The sequence below is a fragment of the Cherax quadricarinatus genome, chromosome 75, assembly GCF_038502225.1.
Source record: "Cherax quadricarinatus isolate ZL_2023a chromosome 75, ASM3850222v1, whole genome shotgun sequence".
NCBI classification, from domain to species: Eukaryota; Metazoa; Arthropoda; class Malacostraca; order Decapoda; family Parastacidae; genus Cherax; species Cherax quadricarinatus.
In genome coordinates, this window is record NC_091366.1 from 8,507 (window position 1) to 25,000 (window position 16,494).

Here is a 16,494-nt window from a genome sequence, read left to right on the forward strand (position 1 = left end):
TGGTCAGTGAAGTCTGACAAATCCCCCATTGTGACCTCTGCAGTAGTTTGTGTGTGTACTCACCTATTTGTGGTTGCAGGGGTCGAGTCTTAGCTCCTGGCCCCGCCTCTTCACCGGTTGCTACTGGGCCCTCTCTCTCCCCGCTCCATGAGCTTTATCAGACCTCGTCTTAAAACTGTGTATGGTTCCTGCCTCCACTACGTCATTTTCTAGGCTATTCCACTGCCTTACAATTCTATGACTGAAGAAATACTTCCTAATATCTGACTCATTTGTGTCTTCAACTTCCAATTGTGGCCTCTTGTTTCTGTGTCCCCTCCCTGGAACATCCTGTCTTTGTCCACCTTGTCTATTCCACGCAGTATTTTATATGTCGTTATCATGTCTCCCCTGACCCTCCTGTCCTCCAGTGTCGTCAGGCCGATTTCCCTTAATCTTTCTTCATAGGACATTCCCCTTAGCTCTGGAACTAACCTTGTGGCAAACCTTTGTACTTTCTCTAGTTTCTTGACGTGCTTTATCAAGTGCGGGTTCCAAACAGGTGCTGCATACTCCAGTATGGGCCTGACATACACGGTGTACAGTGTCTTGAACGATTCCTTACTAAGGTATCGGAATGCTGTTCTCAGGTTTGCCAGGCGCCCATATGCTGCAGCAGTTATCTGGTTGATGTGTGCTTCCGGAGACATGCTCGGTGTTATACTCACCCCAAGATCTTTCTCCTTGAGTGAGGTTTGCAGTCTTTGGCCACCTAGCCTATACTCTGTCTGTGGTCTTCTATGCCCTTCCCCTATCTTCATGACTTTGCATTTGGCAGGATTAAATTCGAGAAGCCATTTGCTGGACCAGGTGTCCAGTCTGTCCAGGTCTCTTTGAAGTCCTGCCTGGTCCTCATCAGATTTAATTCTCCTCATTAACTTCACATCATCTGCAAACAGGGACACTTCTGTGTGTACTCACCTATTTGTACTCACCTATTTGTGGTTGCAGGGGTCGAGTCACAGCTCCTGGCCCCGCCTCTTCGCTGATTGCTACTAGGTCCTCTCTCTCCCTGCCCCATGAGCTCTATCATACCTCGCCTTAAAACTATGTATGGTTCCTGCCTCCACCACATCACTTTCTAGGCTATTCCATGGCCTGACTACTCTATGACTGAAGAAATACTTCCTAACATCCCTTTGATTCATCTGAGTCTTCAACTTCCAATTGTGACCTCTTGTGTCTGTGTCCCATCTCTGGAACATCCCGTCTTTGTCCACCTCGTCTATTCCGCGCAGTATTTTATATGTCGTTATCATGTCTCCCCTGACCCTCCTGGCCTCCAGTGTCGTCAGGCCGATTTCCCTCAACCTTTCTTCATAGGACAATCCCCGTAGCTCTGGGACTAGTCTTGTTGCAAACCTTTGCACTTTCTCTAATTTCTTGACGTGCTTGACTAGGTGTGGATTCCAAACTGGTGCTGCATACTCCAGTATGGGCCTGACGTAGATGGTGTACAGAGTCTTAAACGAATCCTTACTGAGGTATCGGAACGCTATCCGTAGGTTTGCCAGGCGCCCGTATGCTGCAGCAGTTATCTGATTGATGTGCGCCTCAGGAGATATGCTCGGTGTTATACTCACCCCCAGATCTTTTTCCTTTAGTGAGGTTTGCAGTCTTTGGCCATCTAAACTATATTGTGTCTGCGGTCTTCTTTGCCCTTCCCCAATCTTCATGACTTTGCATTTGGCAGGGTTAAATTCTAGGAGCCAGTTGCTGGACCAGGCTTGTAGCCTGTCCAGATCTCTTTGTAGTCCTGCCTGATCCTCGTCCGATTCGATTCTTCTCATTAACTTCACATCGTCTGCAAACAAGGACACTTCTGAGTCTATCCCTTCCGTTATGTCGTTCACGTATACCAAGAACAGCACAGGTCCTAGGACTGACCCCTGTGGAACCCCGCTTGTCACAGGCGCCCACTCTGACACCTCGTCGCGTACCATGACTCGTTGTTTCCTCCCTGTCAGATATTCTCTGATCCATTGCAGTGCCTTTCCTGTTATGTGTGCCTGGTGTGTGTGTGTGTGTGTGTGTGTGTGTGTGTGTGTGTGTGTGTGTGTGTGTGTGTGTGTGTGTGTGTGTGTGTGTGTGTGTGTGTGTACTCACCTAGTTGTACTCACTGTGTGTGTGTGTGTGTGTGTGTGTGTGTGTTTGTTTTTTGCTCTACCATTCACAGGATAAACTGCAGATGCACAATAAACCAGCAGTTAAGGTGGCACAATTAAACTAAAATTCATACCCATCCTGGTCTCAAGACAACGTGGTCTTTAGGCCAGGATGCCACCTTCACCAGTTGACTAACACCCAGGTACCTACTTACTGCTAGGTGGAAAAAAACAAACCACGGGTGGGATTTGAACCCGCGGTCAGAGTCTCAAAACTCCAGACCGTCGCGTTAGCCACTGGACCAGCTAGCCACAATAAGAGTTTTGAGACTCTTTGACCGCGGGTTCAAATCCCGCCATTGGTATGTTATTTATTATTATAATCAAGAGGGAAGCGCTAAACCTGGAGGATTATACAGCACCTGGGGGGGATGTGGAAGGCAGTCAGGCTTAATTCGGGGAACTGGAGCACAGATCCAATTCCCTAAATCAAGAGCCCCTCACCAACATCAAGGAACCTTCCTTGAGGAAGGTAGGAAACATGCCCAGCGTAATCACCTGCCTTTATAGGCTGAGAGAGACCCTTACAGAAGGTTCCTTGATGCTGGTGAGGGATTCTTGATCTAAGGAATGGACCAATGCTCCAGTTCCTTGAATCAAGCCTGAATGCCTTCCATTCCCCAAGGCAGTGTATAACCCCCTATGGGTTTAGTGCTCCCCTCCCATAGATTTTGCAACCGAAGTGGCTAGTTTATTGTGCACCCCATATCCATCCTGTGGACGGTAGCGTAAGAGCATATGGATACACAAAAGGCCCAGGAACTAGGCCCCAAGGGGCTACCTGGAGTTTACCTGGAGAGAGTTCTGGGGGTCAACGCCCCTGCGGCCCGGTCTGTTACCAGGCCTCCTGGTGGATCAGAACCTGATCAACCAGGCTGTTACTGCTGGCTGCACGCAATCCAACGTACAAGCCACAGCCCGGCTGGTCAGGTACTGACTTTAGGTGCTTGTCCAGTGCCAGCATGAAGACTGCCTAAGCCTGGCCACTCCCCCCCCCATAAATATAATAATATAGGCAGAGAACATATGTGGCCATGCCCACGTACAGCTGTCCTGCTGCCACCTTCAACTTTTGAAAAACGAACTCTAAGGACACCGCCTCTTCACTTGGAACCTCTCAGCAAACTCCACTTGTCCTGAAAGAGGACACAGCCACTTTATAATAATAATAATCTATTTCTACAAGTACAGTGGACCCCCGCTTAACAATCACTTCCCAATGCGACCAATTATGTAAGTGTATTTATGTAAGTACGTTTGTACGTGTATGTTTGGGGGTCTGAAATGGACTAATCTACTTCACAATACAGTGGACCCCCGGTTAACGATATTTTTTCAATCCAGAAGTATGTTCAGGTGCCAGTACTGACCGAATTTGTTCCCATAAGGAATATTGTGAAGTAGATTAGTCCATTTCAGACCCCCAAACATACACGTACAAACGCACTTACATAAATACACTTACATAATTGGTCGCATTCGGAGGTGATCGTATGCGGGGGTCCACTGTATTCCTTATGGGAACAAATTCGGTCAGTACTGGCACCTGAACATACTTCTGGAATGAAAAAATATCGTTAACTGGGGGTCCACTGTACATGTACGTATAAGGTATACAGACCATAACTGACATCAGTAACATACTACTATACTGAAACCTCCTTGTTATGCAGAGTATTTCTAGCAAATTAGGTCAATTTTGTCCCAAGATGCAACTCACACCATTCAACTAATGCTCAGGTACCTATTTTACTGCTAGGTTAACATGGACAGCAGGTGTCTTAAGGAAACACGTCCTAATGTTTTCACCCGTCCTGGGAATTGAACCACTGACCTCAGTGAGAGCTGAGTGCACTACCAATCAAGCTAAGAGACAACTTTCAGATAGTTATATGATTTCTAGATTCTTGGCAAATATACTAGAAACAATTCTTTCCATCTTTATATGACAGCGAACGATCAAGATACACCGTAACTTGCATAGCTATCAAAACTTTGCGCCTCAGTCCCTGAACCCATTATGTGCCTCTAATATTTTGACCACCCACAGGATGGATATGAGGTGCATAATAAAGATATTAAACTAACTGATGGCTTGGTTGTTAGTGACCTCAGCTTACACATTGAGGGTTTGGAATTTATCCCTGGCATGAGCCAAACATGAGAATGGAGGAACACTGCAGCAGGCCTATTGGCCCATACAAAGCAGATCCTTCTCAAAACCAACCATTCCCACCCACCCACCCACTATTCCAACCTTTTCCCACAGCTACCCAACAATTTGCTTCAAGATCACAGTAATTAATCAAGCTTCTATTACCCTACAAGGAAGATTGTGCCATGCATCAACACCTCTGAAAACCAGTACATACATACCTACGTCCTTCCTAAATCTAAATTTATCCAGTTTAAATCTATTATTTTTAGTACTTGTTTCAATATCCTCAGTACTGTATTTATATTGCCTTTGTTTATGGCCATCTTTCCACTTACAGTAGGGCCCTGTTTATACAGCAGGTTAGGTTCCAGGTTACTCCTGTAAAGCAAAAATTGCTGTAAAGTGAAGCATAGCTTTTTTTTACTTTCAAATGCATATAAAAGTCTGATAGCAACATACAGTACACACATCGCTTACCTTAAGATATTTTTGTCCTTATCTTATAGTGAGCGAACATATTTTTTGCAGGAAGTCTGAATAAATGAAGAATGGGTATAATTGAAAACCACTGCTTTAGCAAAGTGCTGTAAAACTGGGCCCTCCTGTATATATCCCAATGATATTTGCCCTCATTCTACGTCTCTAGAGTGAAATTCAGCGCTCTCAGTCTATCTTCTTTGAGATTCCTTATGCATAGTGAATTAATTTTATCAGCCTTCTCTGTATGTTCTTCAATGCATTTATATCCATTCCGTAGTATGGAGACCAAAACCGAGCAGCATAATCTAAGTATGGGAGAGAGGCAGTAAAGGCACATTATTTGAGGTTATTGTGTGACATGTGATTATGCAAAAAACATGAAATGAAGAAATTAGAAGACAATTCAGCTATATGAAAGATATAATACAGGAAGCTGTACTGGGCTTCATGGGACAGTTTAGTCATCTATCATTTATGAGGAAGCACTGAACTCACTAGGGTTACACAGTGAATAGGGAATCTAGGTAATCAAGTTTGAACTAAGGAAGGGGAGGTTAGCACTATTTCCTTGAATCAATTATATTTTGGAACTACTAAACCCACAGGAGTCATACAGTGCCTATGGGACAGGAGGTAATTAGGTTCGATCCAAGAGGACAAATTCAATTCCTTGGAATAAAAGCTCCCTTACAAGTACGTATCTATGACCCTCTCTAGGGATCCTCGAATCAAGTCCTTCACCACCATCCCTTGATAAGTCTAGTTGCTTCATGAAGTACCTCCAACAAATATGGAGATCCATCTAGCCACTGCTTCATAATGTTTAAGATTTAACTGCCAATATTGTCACAACTGCTTGTTATAAATTATCTATGATGCTCATATAATAATAAGGAAAAGGGGGACTGAGGTGTATTACTGGTAAGTCACAAAAAGTGATAACCACAGGAGACATACAGCATCTGGGGTATGAGGAGCAATTAGGTTTGATTCAAGTGAGAGAAGGGTAGGTTTAATTCTTTAGATCAAAAGCACTTTACCAGTATCAAGGCACCCTGTTTGGAAAAAAGTCAACCCATGGTAAATACTAACTCCAGTTCACCTTCCCAAGCCTACAGTACTGTCACCCTTGTATAATTATACTAGAATGGTTGAAATTCCTTATTACAGTACAGTTAAACCTTGTTTAATATTGCGAGTTGGTAAAAAAAAGAAAAAGGCCACTTGAAAAGATTAACTTAAATATGGGTTAGAATAATGGAAAGTCAATGTTAGTAAAGTTTGTTTTGAGAATTATTATTATTACAATGCCTGCACTCTAATGGTGTTTGGGATATTTGCTATTTGGAGGGACATTTAAACTGTCGTATCTATGCAACTCTGGAAAGATAGTGATAGTGTGAATGATGGTGAAAGTGTTTCTTTCTTGGGTCACCCTACCTCAGTGAGACAGAGCCATGTTTAAAAAAAAAGTGACAAGTTAAAAAGAGTTCTTCCTGTGTATATACACACACGTGGAATACTTTATCAACAGTTTGAGTAAACAGCTTCTAGAGATTACTTTAATAAAAGCTTGCTTTTATTATTAGTTTAGCCAGTGCTGTTTGCCTTAGTAATTTTGTAAAATATATATTGCTGTCAAGAGTAAATTATTTCTGTCACATTTGTCTTTGCTTTCTGTCATTTGGTGGCAAGTTGCAGAGGAATTTCAGTTGTCAAATTAAATGAAAAAGTATTTCCTGATGTGGGGTTTAATCATATGATTATCCACTTAATGAAGCTTTTGGTTATTTAACTGATAACATCCACTTGCCTAAATGTCCCATAAAAATTTCAGTATCAAAGGGTGTATAATGGGATGTAGATAATAGCCATAATTACTCTGGAATCTTATGTAGATGCTGAACCATCTATATATATTCTGAGAAAACCTGCACCTGTCTATGCAAATACCAGGTATCTCTTGTAATAAAAATTAAGTCACTGCGAGTAATCAAGCTGAAAAATTTTTAGTGTCTAAAGGCACATAAGGGAAAGATTCAAGTACTTTTCTAAACTACTTAGTTTACAAGAAAAACTCATCTCGCTGAATACATCTCACTGAATACATCTCACTGAATACATCTCATTGAATGAACCTCACTGAATACATCTCACTGGATACATCTCATTGAATACATCTCATTGAATACATCTCACTGAATACATCTCACTGAATACATCTCATTGAATACATCTCACTGGATACATTGCAATGAATACAGATAATTCTTAAAATATGCTGTAACTAGAATTACGTATATTTGAAAACTCGGATACAATCTGGTAACTTACAATCTACTTTTACTTTTATGGTTAATATAAATTTTTCATTAAAAAACTGCATTACATTATTTTCCAGTTTCTCTCCATACTTACCATAATTTATTCCTAAATGTGTGTCGTGTGCAGCTGTCATGTGTGTTGTGCAGCTATCATGTTATGTGCAGCTGTCATGTGTGTGTTGTGCAGCTGTGTTATGTGCTGCTGTCATGTGTGCTGTGCAGCTATCGTGTTATGTGCAGCTGTCATGTGTGCACCATGTGTAGCCATCATGTTGGAAAAAATAAATTACAGCATATACCTTAGATGTTGGAGCAAGGGGCTAGCGACCCCTTCTCCTGTATACATTACTAAATTTGTAAAGAGAAACTTTTGTTTTTCTTTTTGAGCCACCCTGCTTCAGTGGGATACAGCAGGGGCATTGAAAGAAAGACCTTAGATGTCCTGTTTAAGGCACTATACTCAGTAATGTACCAGTCACTAGGTGCAGTATAAGACACTGTAGCTAATGATGTATATCACTAGGTGCTTTGCATGATCTGAATGTCTTAGATTAGATATTTTTTACTTTAGAATATTTGGCAAGTCAAATTAAAAAAATTTAAAGTCATTTTTAATAAAAACTAGTTATTTCAGCAGGTCTGATTATTATTATTATAATAAAAAAGCAAGCCCTAAACCACCAAGGTTATACAGTGCAGGATGCCTATTAGTTCTGGGATTTAAATTTATTTCATAAGCTAACACACCCTTGATCAACTTCAGTTTGAAATATTTTAAGTAGCCTTATTATATATTAATTTTATGCATCTTAAATGCAGTTATGGAGAGTGCTAAACCCACAAGGGTTATACAGCACCTGGGGATGAAAGGCATTTAGATTCAATCCAAGGAACGAGAGGGCAGGTCCAATTCCTTAGATCAAGAGCCTCTCACCAGTATCAAGAATCCTCCCCTAGAGGACATGTACCTTAAGAAATTTGAGAATACAAATACCATATATTAAATACTCTGAATTATGTTGTAAAGTGCAATACATGGTATGTGGTAGAGGCAGCAGAGCTCACCAGTGCTGAAAGATCCAAAAGGGGGTAAGTGGAAAGAGGAGGGGTGGCAGGGCACGGAAAGTGAAGAATGGGCATGGGCCTTGGAGGAAGAGGGAATGGGAAGAGGCGACAGGTGAGATGGGTAGAAAGGGGATGGGCGAGAGAGCATGGGAAAAGGTAGAAAAACATGCTTTGGTTTTCAGGACAATTCCATGAAACAGTTGTGGTGTATATCAACTCATTGCTTAGGTCTATCAAGAGTCTCCTAATTTTCACAAGGAAGCTTTGAATATAGCCATATCTAATCCATCAACTGTTTGTGATTTGTTAAGACTGTTAGCAGATCTGTGTGCTTTATCATCATCCTCTACTTTTTCCACTTTAACAGATGTCCCCTTTGCTATTCTTTTTCTCTTTCTCTGACTAGTATCTGAAATGGTCACATAAGATGCTACCTCGCTACTTTGTGAGTGAGTCCAGTCTGATTCCACCACAAAATCACCAAGTTGACTTTTGTCTTCAACAGGTACCAAAACCTGGTAAGTTTCTGATGTAACAGTTGGTTTTTCCTTTGCAACAATTTCAATCTCTTCAAATTTATTATTCTCTTCAACTGGAACTAGAACTTGAAAAATCCTAGGCCTTATACACGACTTTTCCCCTACACAGACTTTGATAATGCTTTTTTCATTTTCCAAGGGCTGGTTTACATTTGAGTTTCTACTGATATGCAATGGTTTCATGTGCATAGTTTCTTCACTTTGCACTGATTCCATTGCCATTTCACAGTTACTACTCTCCATAACTGTTTCGTAGGCAACACAAGCCTCGACACCTTCACTTTCAGGATGAGTCCATTCTGACCCAACTATAAGATCACCAAATTTATTATTATCCTCAATGGGTGCTAATACTTCATAAGTTTCAGAACTTACACAGGCATTTTCCTGTACTGGAACTCTCAACCTTTCCTTTCTTTCCTGTGATAATTTGAGGCAAGATTTATTTTCATAATCCAAGATCTGATTTAACTTTGATTTATGTTCTTTCTCCCTTGATGAGGATCCCCTTTTACCCTCAGCATAATCTAAAACAGTGTCAAATGCAATTAAGAGAGATTCATAGAGTTCCTTCAGTATCACTGGATCATCCAAGAGGAAAGTATAACTGCGGATATGGTCAATCACTTCACGACATTTCAGTGCAAAGTTTTCTTCAGGTTGCTCATACGTCTGTGATTCCTCTGGAATGCTGGTTTCTATTTCTTCTTCAGCACTTCTCTGAAGTACAAGAAATGATAATTAATCTTACTTTTAAACCTTGCAACTAAGACATGAGGGCAGCTGGGATAGAGAGTACTGTACAAAGATAAAAGCAACTGAGTGAGAACCTCAAAACACATGACACTGAGACTAACATATGTGATGAGACCCTTTAAGTGGAGGGGGTGAGCACCTGGCAACTGGGAAGTCTCTTGATCAAAAAATCTGAAGCGACCTCTATCATTTCATGAAACAAAAGTGATTAGCTTCCATTGTCCAGGCACTGTATGCCACCCTGAGTTTAGTATTTCAAATGAATATAATAAATATTGTAGAAATAATAATTGATACTAATAATATAATTAATAATTTAATAATAATAATAATAATAATAATAACAATAATAATCTGTAGGCTCCCAGCCAACTAACCTGTATATATTTAGTGTACAAATCAGGTATAAAATATTTCACAAGAACCACAAGCAATCCACTAAGAGCATGCTGATGTGGATTCTTCGTATAGAAATAGTTGAAAGTTTCGTTAAGTTGTTTGATCCCACTATAGGTGTTGATGTCAGGAAGGTGATCTTTTCGGTATGCCCAGACCCATCTCTGAAAAGAAAGGAAAATGTAAACAACTGGTCAGCTAATTGATTGTTTTTCATTTTGAACTTAAATTTACTAACTCGCCAAAAACTTGCACATGAGAGAGAAACCTCGAAACCTCATGACAATGTTTCAGTTCTTTACCGACTAAGCAATTTGTCTTGGACAAATGGACCAGCCATGATACTGTAACTTCTTCATTCTTTATATCTGTGAAGCTAAGTGTTCTTCTATGACTGATATAAATTAGTTGACTGTTAAAGGCTAGTGCTTATGTACAGCAGACCAATGATTAAAATGTGATCTATGCCCAGATACCAGGGAGGTAGATAATAGAGGAAGTTGAGGAAGAAGAACCTGAAGAAAAGCAGTGAACATTGCAAAAGTTATGTGAGCAGTTCCATGTTGCTGCTCAACTATCAGACTTTTTCACTGAGAAAGACCCTGAAAAATTTAGCACCAATATTACAAACTAGCAGTATCACAGGAGATAGCAAACAAGGGAATTCCACTAGAAATAGTGAAGATAAATTACCAGAAATAACTGGTGAGAGCTCCATTGTTAGTGTACTAGTGAAGATAGAAATGAGACAGGAAAACATGCACCAGCAGGGAATACAGTCACAAAAATCCAAGGCAAACAGAAACCAAATCTGTGCAAATATTATGCACTTGGTATCTGCAGGCATGGAATATCTGCAAAAACAGATGGGATGTGCAACTTTGACCACCCTAGAAAATGCCATGCCCATATGACAACAGGAAAATGCAACCTCCCTTCCTGTAAGCTTTTTCACCCTGAAATGTGTCCCTCTTCAGCACAGGAAAGACTGTGCTATAACTTATATTGCCATGGACACCATCTAAAGGGGACAAAAAGATACAAAACATCCAGACCATGGAAAAACCTGGGTAGCCCCAGCCACTCAAGAGAAGAGGTTTTTTAGTGCCAGGAAGGAAAAAAAACTGGCGGAAATGGCAGAAATCGTACACCAAATCCAATCAGTTCTGGAGTGGAATCACAGTTGATGGCCTCCACTCCAAACCAACAGATACAGATATTAGTGCCAGGGAAAAAAACTTCCCCCCAGTACCACCAATCTGATGACATTCTTCTTTACAAATATATAGGGTCTAAAGCCAGCAACGAACAACAAAATGCCTTTCATCCGTGGACTGCTTGCAGAGGCAAATGCAATGTTCGCGGCTTTCACAGAGACCCACATGAAGGATCACTCGGACAATGAAATATGGATCCCAGGTTACAACCTATACAGATGCGACTGAATAGGCAGAAGGGGGGGGGGTGTATATCGCAGAGTCACTTATTTGCACAGAACTGATAAATGCCTCAAATGATGTAGTTGAAATTTTAGCAGTAAAGATTGAGAACCAAAATCTGGTCATTGTAGTAGTTTACAAGCCTCAAGATGCAATGTCCCAACAATTCCAATTTACATTATTTCTTATGGGAATAAATTCGTTCAGTAATGGCACTCGAACAGCCTTCTGGAATGAAGGTTTGAAACTCGGGGTTCCACTGTACTGTATTCAGGATAAAATATGTGACAATTCCAGATATGTACATACCTGGTTTAGTAATAAATAAGACAAGTCAATATATATAGAATTTACAAAGGCAGATAAATTGTGGAAATAAATACTATAAACAAAAATGCAAACTTGAGTTAGAAGAGTGCCAATTATGCATTACTACAACAATACACTTAAACATAAATTATTCATAAGAAAACCAATAAGAAATTACAGTATTTGTATTTTCCATGATATCTTTTAATGACCAAAGTATGAACATACCTGATGTTCAGGAAGCCAGACTTTTCCAAACCACTTTCGTAACTTTTGGTTCTTTAACCATAGGTCACTGTTGAATAAGTGCTTCTCTGCTTCATTAAGCTCTTGTAATGAATTGGAGTGAGCTAGTGTTCTTAGGTTAAAAAGAACTTCCTCTTTTATTGAATAAACACCACCATCAGCATTTAGTGCCCATCTCTCCCATGCTTGTTCACGTTGGTAGTCACAAAGTAGAACTTTTACATTATTAAATGATTCTTCAATAGCAGAAATTTCTACTTTTGAAAAGTCAGACATAAAGACTGAAGGCTTCCATTTAGGATTCCATTCTTTTAAAACATTAAGTGCCTCTTTTACAGCTGTCTCTGTTACACTCTGCACCAGAAAAGATGCAGCAACTTGATAATCAACATTAGTCTTAACAACCAGGAAAAACAGTGGTAGAGAATTCTCCAGATTCTTGTATGTCCCATCCAAAATACAGAACTCTTGGCCATAGCAATCTAATAACTGGCACTGCCATTTAGTTTGATGTACAACCAACAACTGCTGGCCATAATCACAAGGGTGAAATGAAGCCTCATCTTTGACATCTGCATAAGGTCTGAAATAAAATTTGTCCTCTGGTTGACACTCCTGCCATTCTCTAATTTTGGCTTTGACATTTTCCTGGTCAGATTCTGATATTCTTAGCTTAATTGTGGCCAAACTGACACAATTTTCGAGTTCTGACTTTCTAGGAAAGAAATGCCGATTGCTTTTTGATGGTGAATCCTGTCCTGCAAATATCTCTGTCTGTACAAACAGTCGAAGGGCTGTTTTAAGAGCTTTACTGTCAGTCATCCCTTCAGCAACTAAGTCTTGTATCTTCTTTTTAACTCTTGAGTCAATGGGATGTTTCAACCCCTGTACCTCCTCTACACAATGATTTTTATGATCGGACATATAGGGAAAGTGTACATACGTCCTTCTTTCTCCACATGCATTTCCTTCTTTTATGGCATTCTGCACTTGAGAAGATGCCTTCTTTCTGTAGTATTCTGTATTAGATGTTATTCTGAAATTTGGAAATTTTATTATGTCTCGGAGATAAATTTGTGCTGGGCAATCTTGTTTCTTGGTCCCTGGGATGCGATGGTAGCGTTTCTTGAACAAATTGTCACCCTTCATTTGAGCCTCCTTATATCTTCGTTTATGATTTAAATTACGATCAACACCATACTGACAATCATATATGCGACTTCCAAGAACAATGTATGGTATTCCATCATAGTCTAAGTGGCATTTTTTAATTTTGCTGTTTTCACCATCATTCCAAAAAATTTTGTGTGCAACAGGCTTCACATCTGAAAAATAAATATTTTGTGAAATAGAGTACTGGTATGTATGAAATGTAAGATATACATAAACAACAGGATAACAGGCCAGTCTTTGTAACTCGTTCTTAAATTAAATTTTCCTGCAGGTTTATATTTCCAATCTGTGATACATATAATACATGTGACCAGTTTGGATAATTTCTCTACCCTATGTTCACAGCTCAACCTGGGGCCAGGCTTCTCTGCTGATTGCCTGGCCTACCAGGCAATCAACAATAAAGCCACCAGTAGACTGTTGAAGCTGTCAGCTCATTGGCCCACATATTCATCACAGCCTGACTGATCCAGCACTCCTTAGAAGTAGTGATCCACTTTCCTCAAGCAAAGAGTTCCTTCACACAAATTAAGTAAAATTATCAGCAAGCACTAACCTAACTACCATAACCTACCTTAAAATAAGCTTAAATTATATTGTTAGATAGCTAGTGGTTATAATTTACCAAATCACAGAGCCTGCTGCCTGGATAACTCACTGACATTAGTGACTTCACCAGATATTATAAAGAATAACTAAATTTAATCTAAATAAACTTTGATTTTGAAAGTGACATCCTTAAGGGGACTATAACACAGGAATAGAATGATGGAACACTGCAGGCTTACTGGCCCACGCTAGACAGAGCCAACTAACACTCACCCACACCCACTCGTACCCATCCAGCCTATACAGCCTCTCCTCACTTAGCGACGTACTCGCTTACCACTGACTCGGACTTATGACAGGCTCTCTGACCAGTATACATATATATCTAAATAATGTATATTAGAGCTGATTTCCTCTTTTCTGTTTATTACAATATACAGTACACTACTATATAAACATTTAAAAATATACCAGAAATGTTATAAATGGTGCAAAAGTGACATTAAAACAATATAAATATCAAAGATGGTTGACACACACCCACTACCATTACAGTATGTTCCTCAGTGACGAATTGATTTACCGACAACATCTTAGGAACGGAACTCTGTCTTTAAGTGAGGAGAGGCTGTATTTACAACTACCAAAACTTCTCGCCTCAATGATGTTACCAGGGAGTTTGTTTCAATCATCTACAATTCTACTGCCAAATCAATACTTCCCAATATCCTTTCTAAATCTATCTAGCTCGAATCCATTGCTATTAGTCCTGTCTTGGTTAAATATTTTTAACACACTTTTCCTATCCCTTTTATTTATTCTTGTTTTTAATGTGAACACTTCAATCATATCTACCCCAATTCTTTGTCTTTCAACAGAGTTCAAGTTCAGTGCTCTCAGCCTATAGATGTTTGCAGAAAATGTCTCTGATACATGAAATCAACTTCATCCTCCTTGGTATATTATCCAGCACATTTGTCCTCTAAATGAGGCTATACCAAATACGTATATATAAAGTCGAAGTACAACCAGAGGACTTAAGTTAGTTTATTTAGGTACAGGTACACATAAGTACAATTATCATACATAGTTTACCGTGTAAATTTCCCACCAGGACAACCCAAAAAAGTCAAGACGAAGTGACTTATTTCCATTGGGCTCCTTTTATTATTATTTAAAGCATAGCTGTAAGATACAGTAGAAATCAATCATGATTATGTCTCAAGTATATCTGGAGAGGGTTTTGGGAGGCCAATGCCTTCGAAGCCCAGTCTGTGACCAGGCCTCACAGTGGATCAGGGTCTGATCAACCAGGCTGTTACTGTTAGCCACATGGAAACCGATGAACAAACTACAGCCCGGTAAGTCAGGTACTGATTTTATGTGCCCATCCAGCGCCTTCTTGAAAACAGTCAGGGGTCTATTGGTAATTCCCCTTATGTGTGCTTGGAGGCAGTTAAACAGTCTTGGGCCCCTGACACTTGTTGTGTTGTCTCTTAGTGTACTTGTGGTGCCCCTGGTTTTCACTGGGCAGAAGTTGCATCTCCTGCTGCGTCTTTTGTTTTCGTATGGAGTGATTTTCATGTGCAGATTTGGAACTAGTCCTTCTAGGATTTTCTAACTGTACATTATCATGCATCTTTCTCGCCTGCATTCCAAGGAATACAAATCAAGACTTCAACCGTTCCCAGTAATTTAGGTGCTGTATCGTACATACACATTCTGTGAAAGTTCTCTGTATATTCTCTAGGTCTGCAATTTCACTTGCCTTGCAAGGGGCCATTAGTGTGCAGCAATTTTCCAGCCTAGAGAGAACAAGTGATTTAAAGAGAATCATCATGGGCTTGGCATCCCTTGCTTTGAAGGTTCTCATTATCCTTCCTATCCTTTTCCCAGCAGATGTGGTAGATACATTGCTGTGATCTTTGAAACTGAGATCCTCTGATATTATCATTACCAGGTCCTCCACGCTAAGTTTTCTGCACTATCGTGTGCTTGGAATTTGTTTTATACTCAATACACTTTTAATTTCTTTAAGTTTTCAATATTGGAGAAATTGAAATCTCTCTTTGTTGTTGTGGGGTTCATCAAGGGATAGATGGTTGAGTGAAATCACACGTAGACCATATTGGAGGCATATATTACAAAAACTTGAGAGAAGTCCCAGGCTTGCCGCCTGTCTACCATCCCTATACCTAGCTGAGGAATGAGGCAGAGGCCGCTAGGCTGACTCGCAGGTTCATGGGGTGACGTAACGTCACGGCTAGCGAGGGAGCCTTACTATAATTAATTGGGAATATCTATATAAGTGTACTATACAAGTAACACTGCTGACAATATTTTCTTCAGCCCATTTAAAGGCTTGGTTGATGGCCGCTTGTAGACTTGTAGTGCCTTTGATGGACGACACTGTCATGCAAATTCAGGTGTCATCTGCAAAGGAAGACACGGTGCTGTGGCTTATATCCCTGTCTATGTCAGATATGAAGATGAGGAACAGGTTGGGGGCAACTACTGTGCCTTGTGGAACAGTTATTCCTTTATCATGCATTCATGCATTTTGTGCGCTATTACACCACAGTCGCATTTGTCAAAGGCCTTCACAAAGTCTGTGTATACTATACCTTGAAAGTTAAAACTGTGTGAAAAACCAGTGACAATAAAAGGAGATACACCAGGAATAAAATAAATAGGATTATTTGCATTAACATTACCCTTGATAACCCTTACTTCTTTATATAAAGCTAAGAATGCTATTAGCTTTATTACCTGGAGTATACCTGGAGAGAGTTCGGGGGTCAACGCCCCTGTGGCCCGGTCTGTGACCAAGCCTCGTTTACCTGGAGAGAGTTCCGG

The 16,494-nt window shown here is 40.2% G+C and overlaps 1 protein-coding gene across 3 annotated transcripts in view; it reads right to left on the reverse strand.

Moving 5' to 3' along the window:
- Positions 1-7,126: 7,126 nt before the first annotated feature.
- Positions 7,127-16,494, reverse strand: part of LOC128691854 (uncharacterized) — an 11,181-nt gene continuing 1,813 nt past the window's right edge. For all 3 annotated transcript variants that reach the window (XM_070100844.1, XM_053780780.2, XM_070100843.1), the window contains exons 2-4: positions 11,899-13,241; positions 9,904-10,086; positions 7,127-9,490 (exon numbers count right to left, since the gene is read on the reverse strand). In XM_070100844.1, coding sequence (XP_069956945.1) covers positions 8,483-9,490; positions 9,904-10,086; positions 11,899-13,065 — 2,358 coding nt within the window. In that variant the 5' untranslated portion in view covers positions 13,066-13,241 and the 3' untranslated portion in view covers positions 7,127-8,482. The remainder of the gene's footprint in view (positions 9,491-9,903; positions 10,087-11,898; positions 13,242-16,494) is intronic.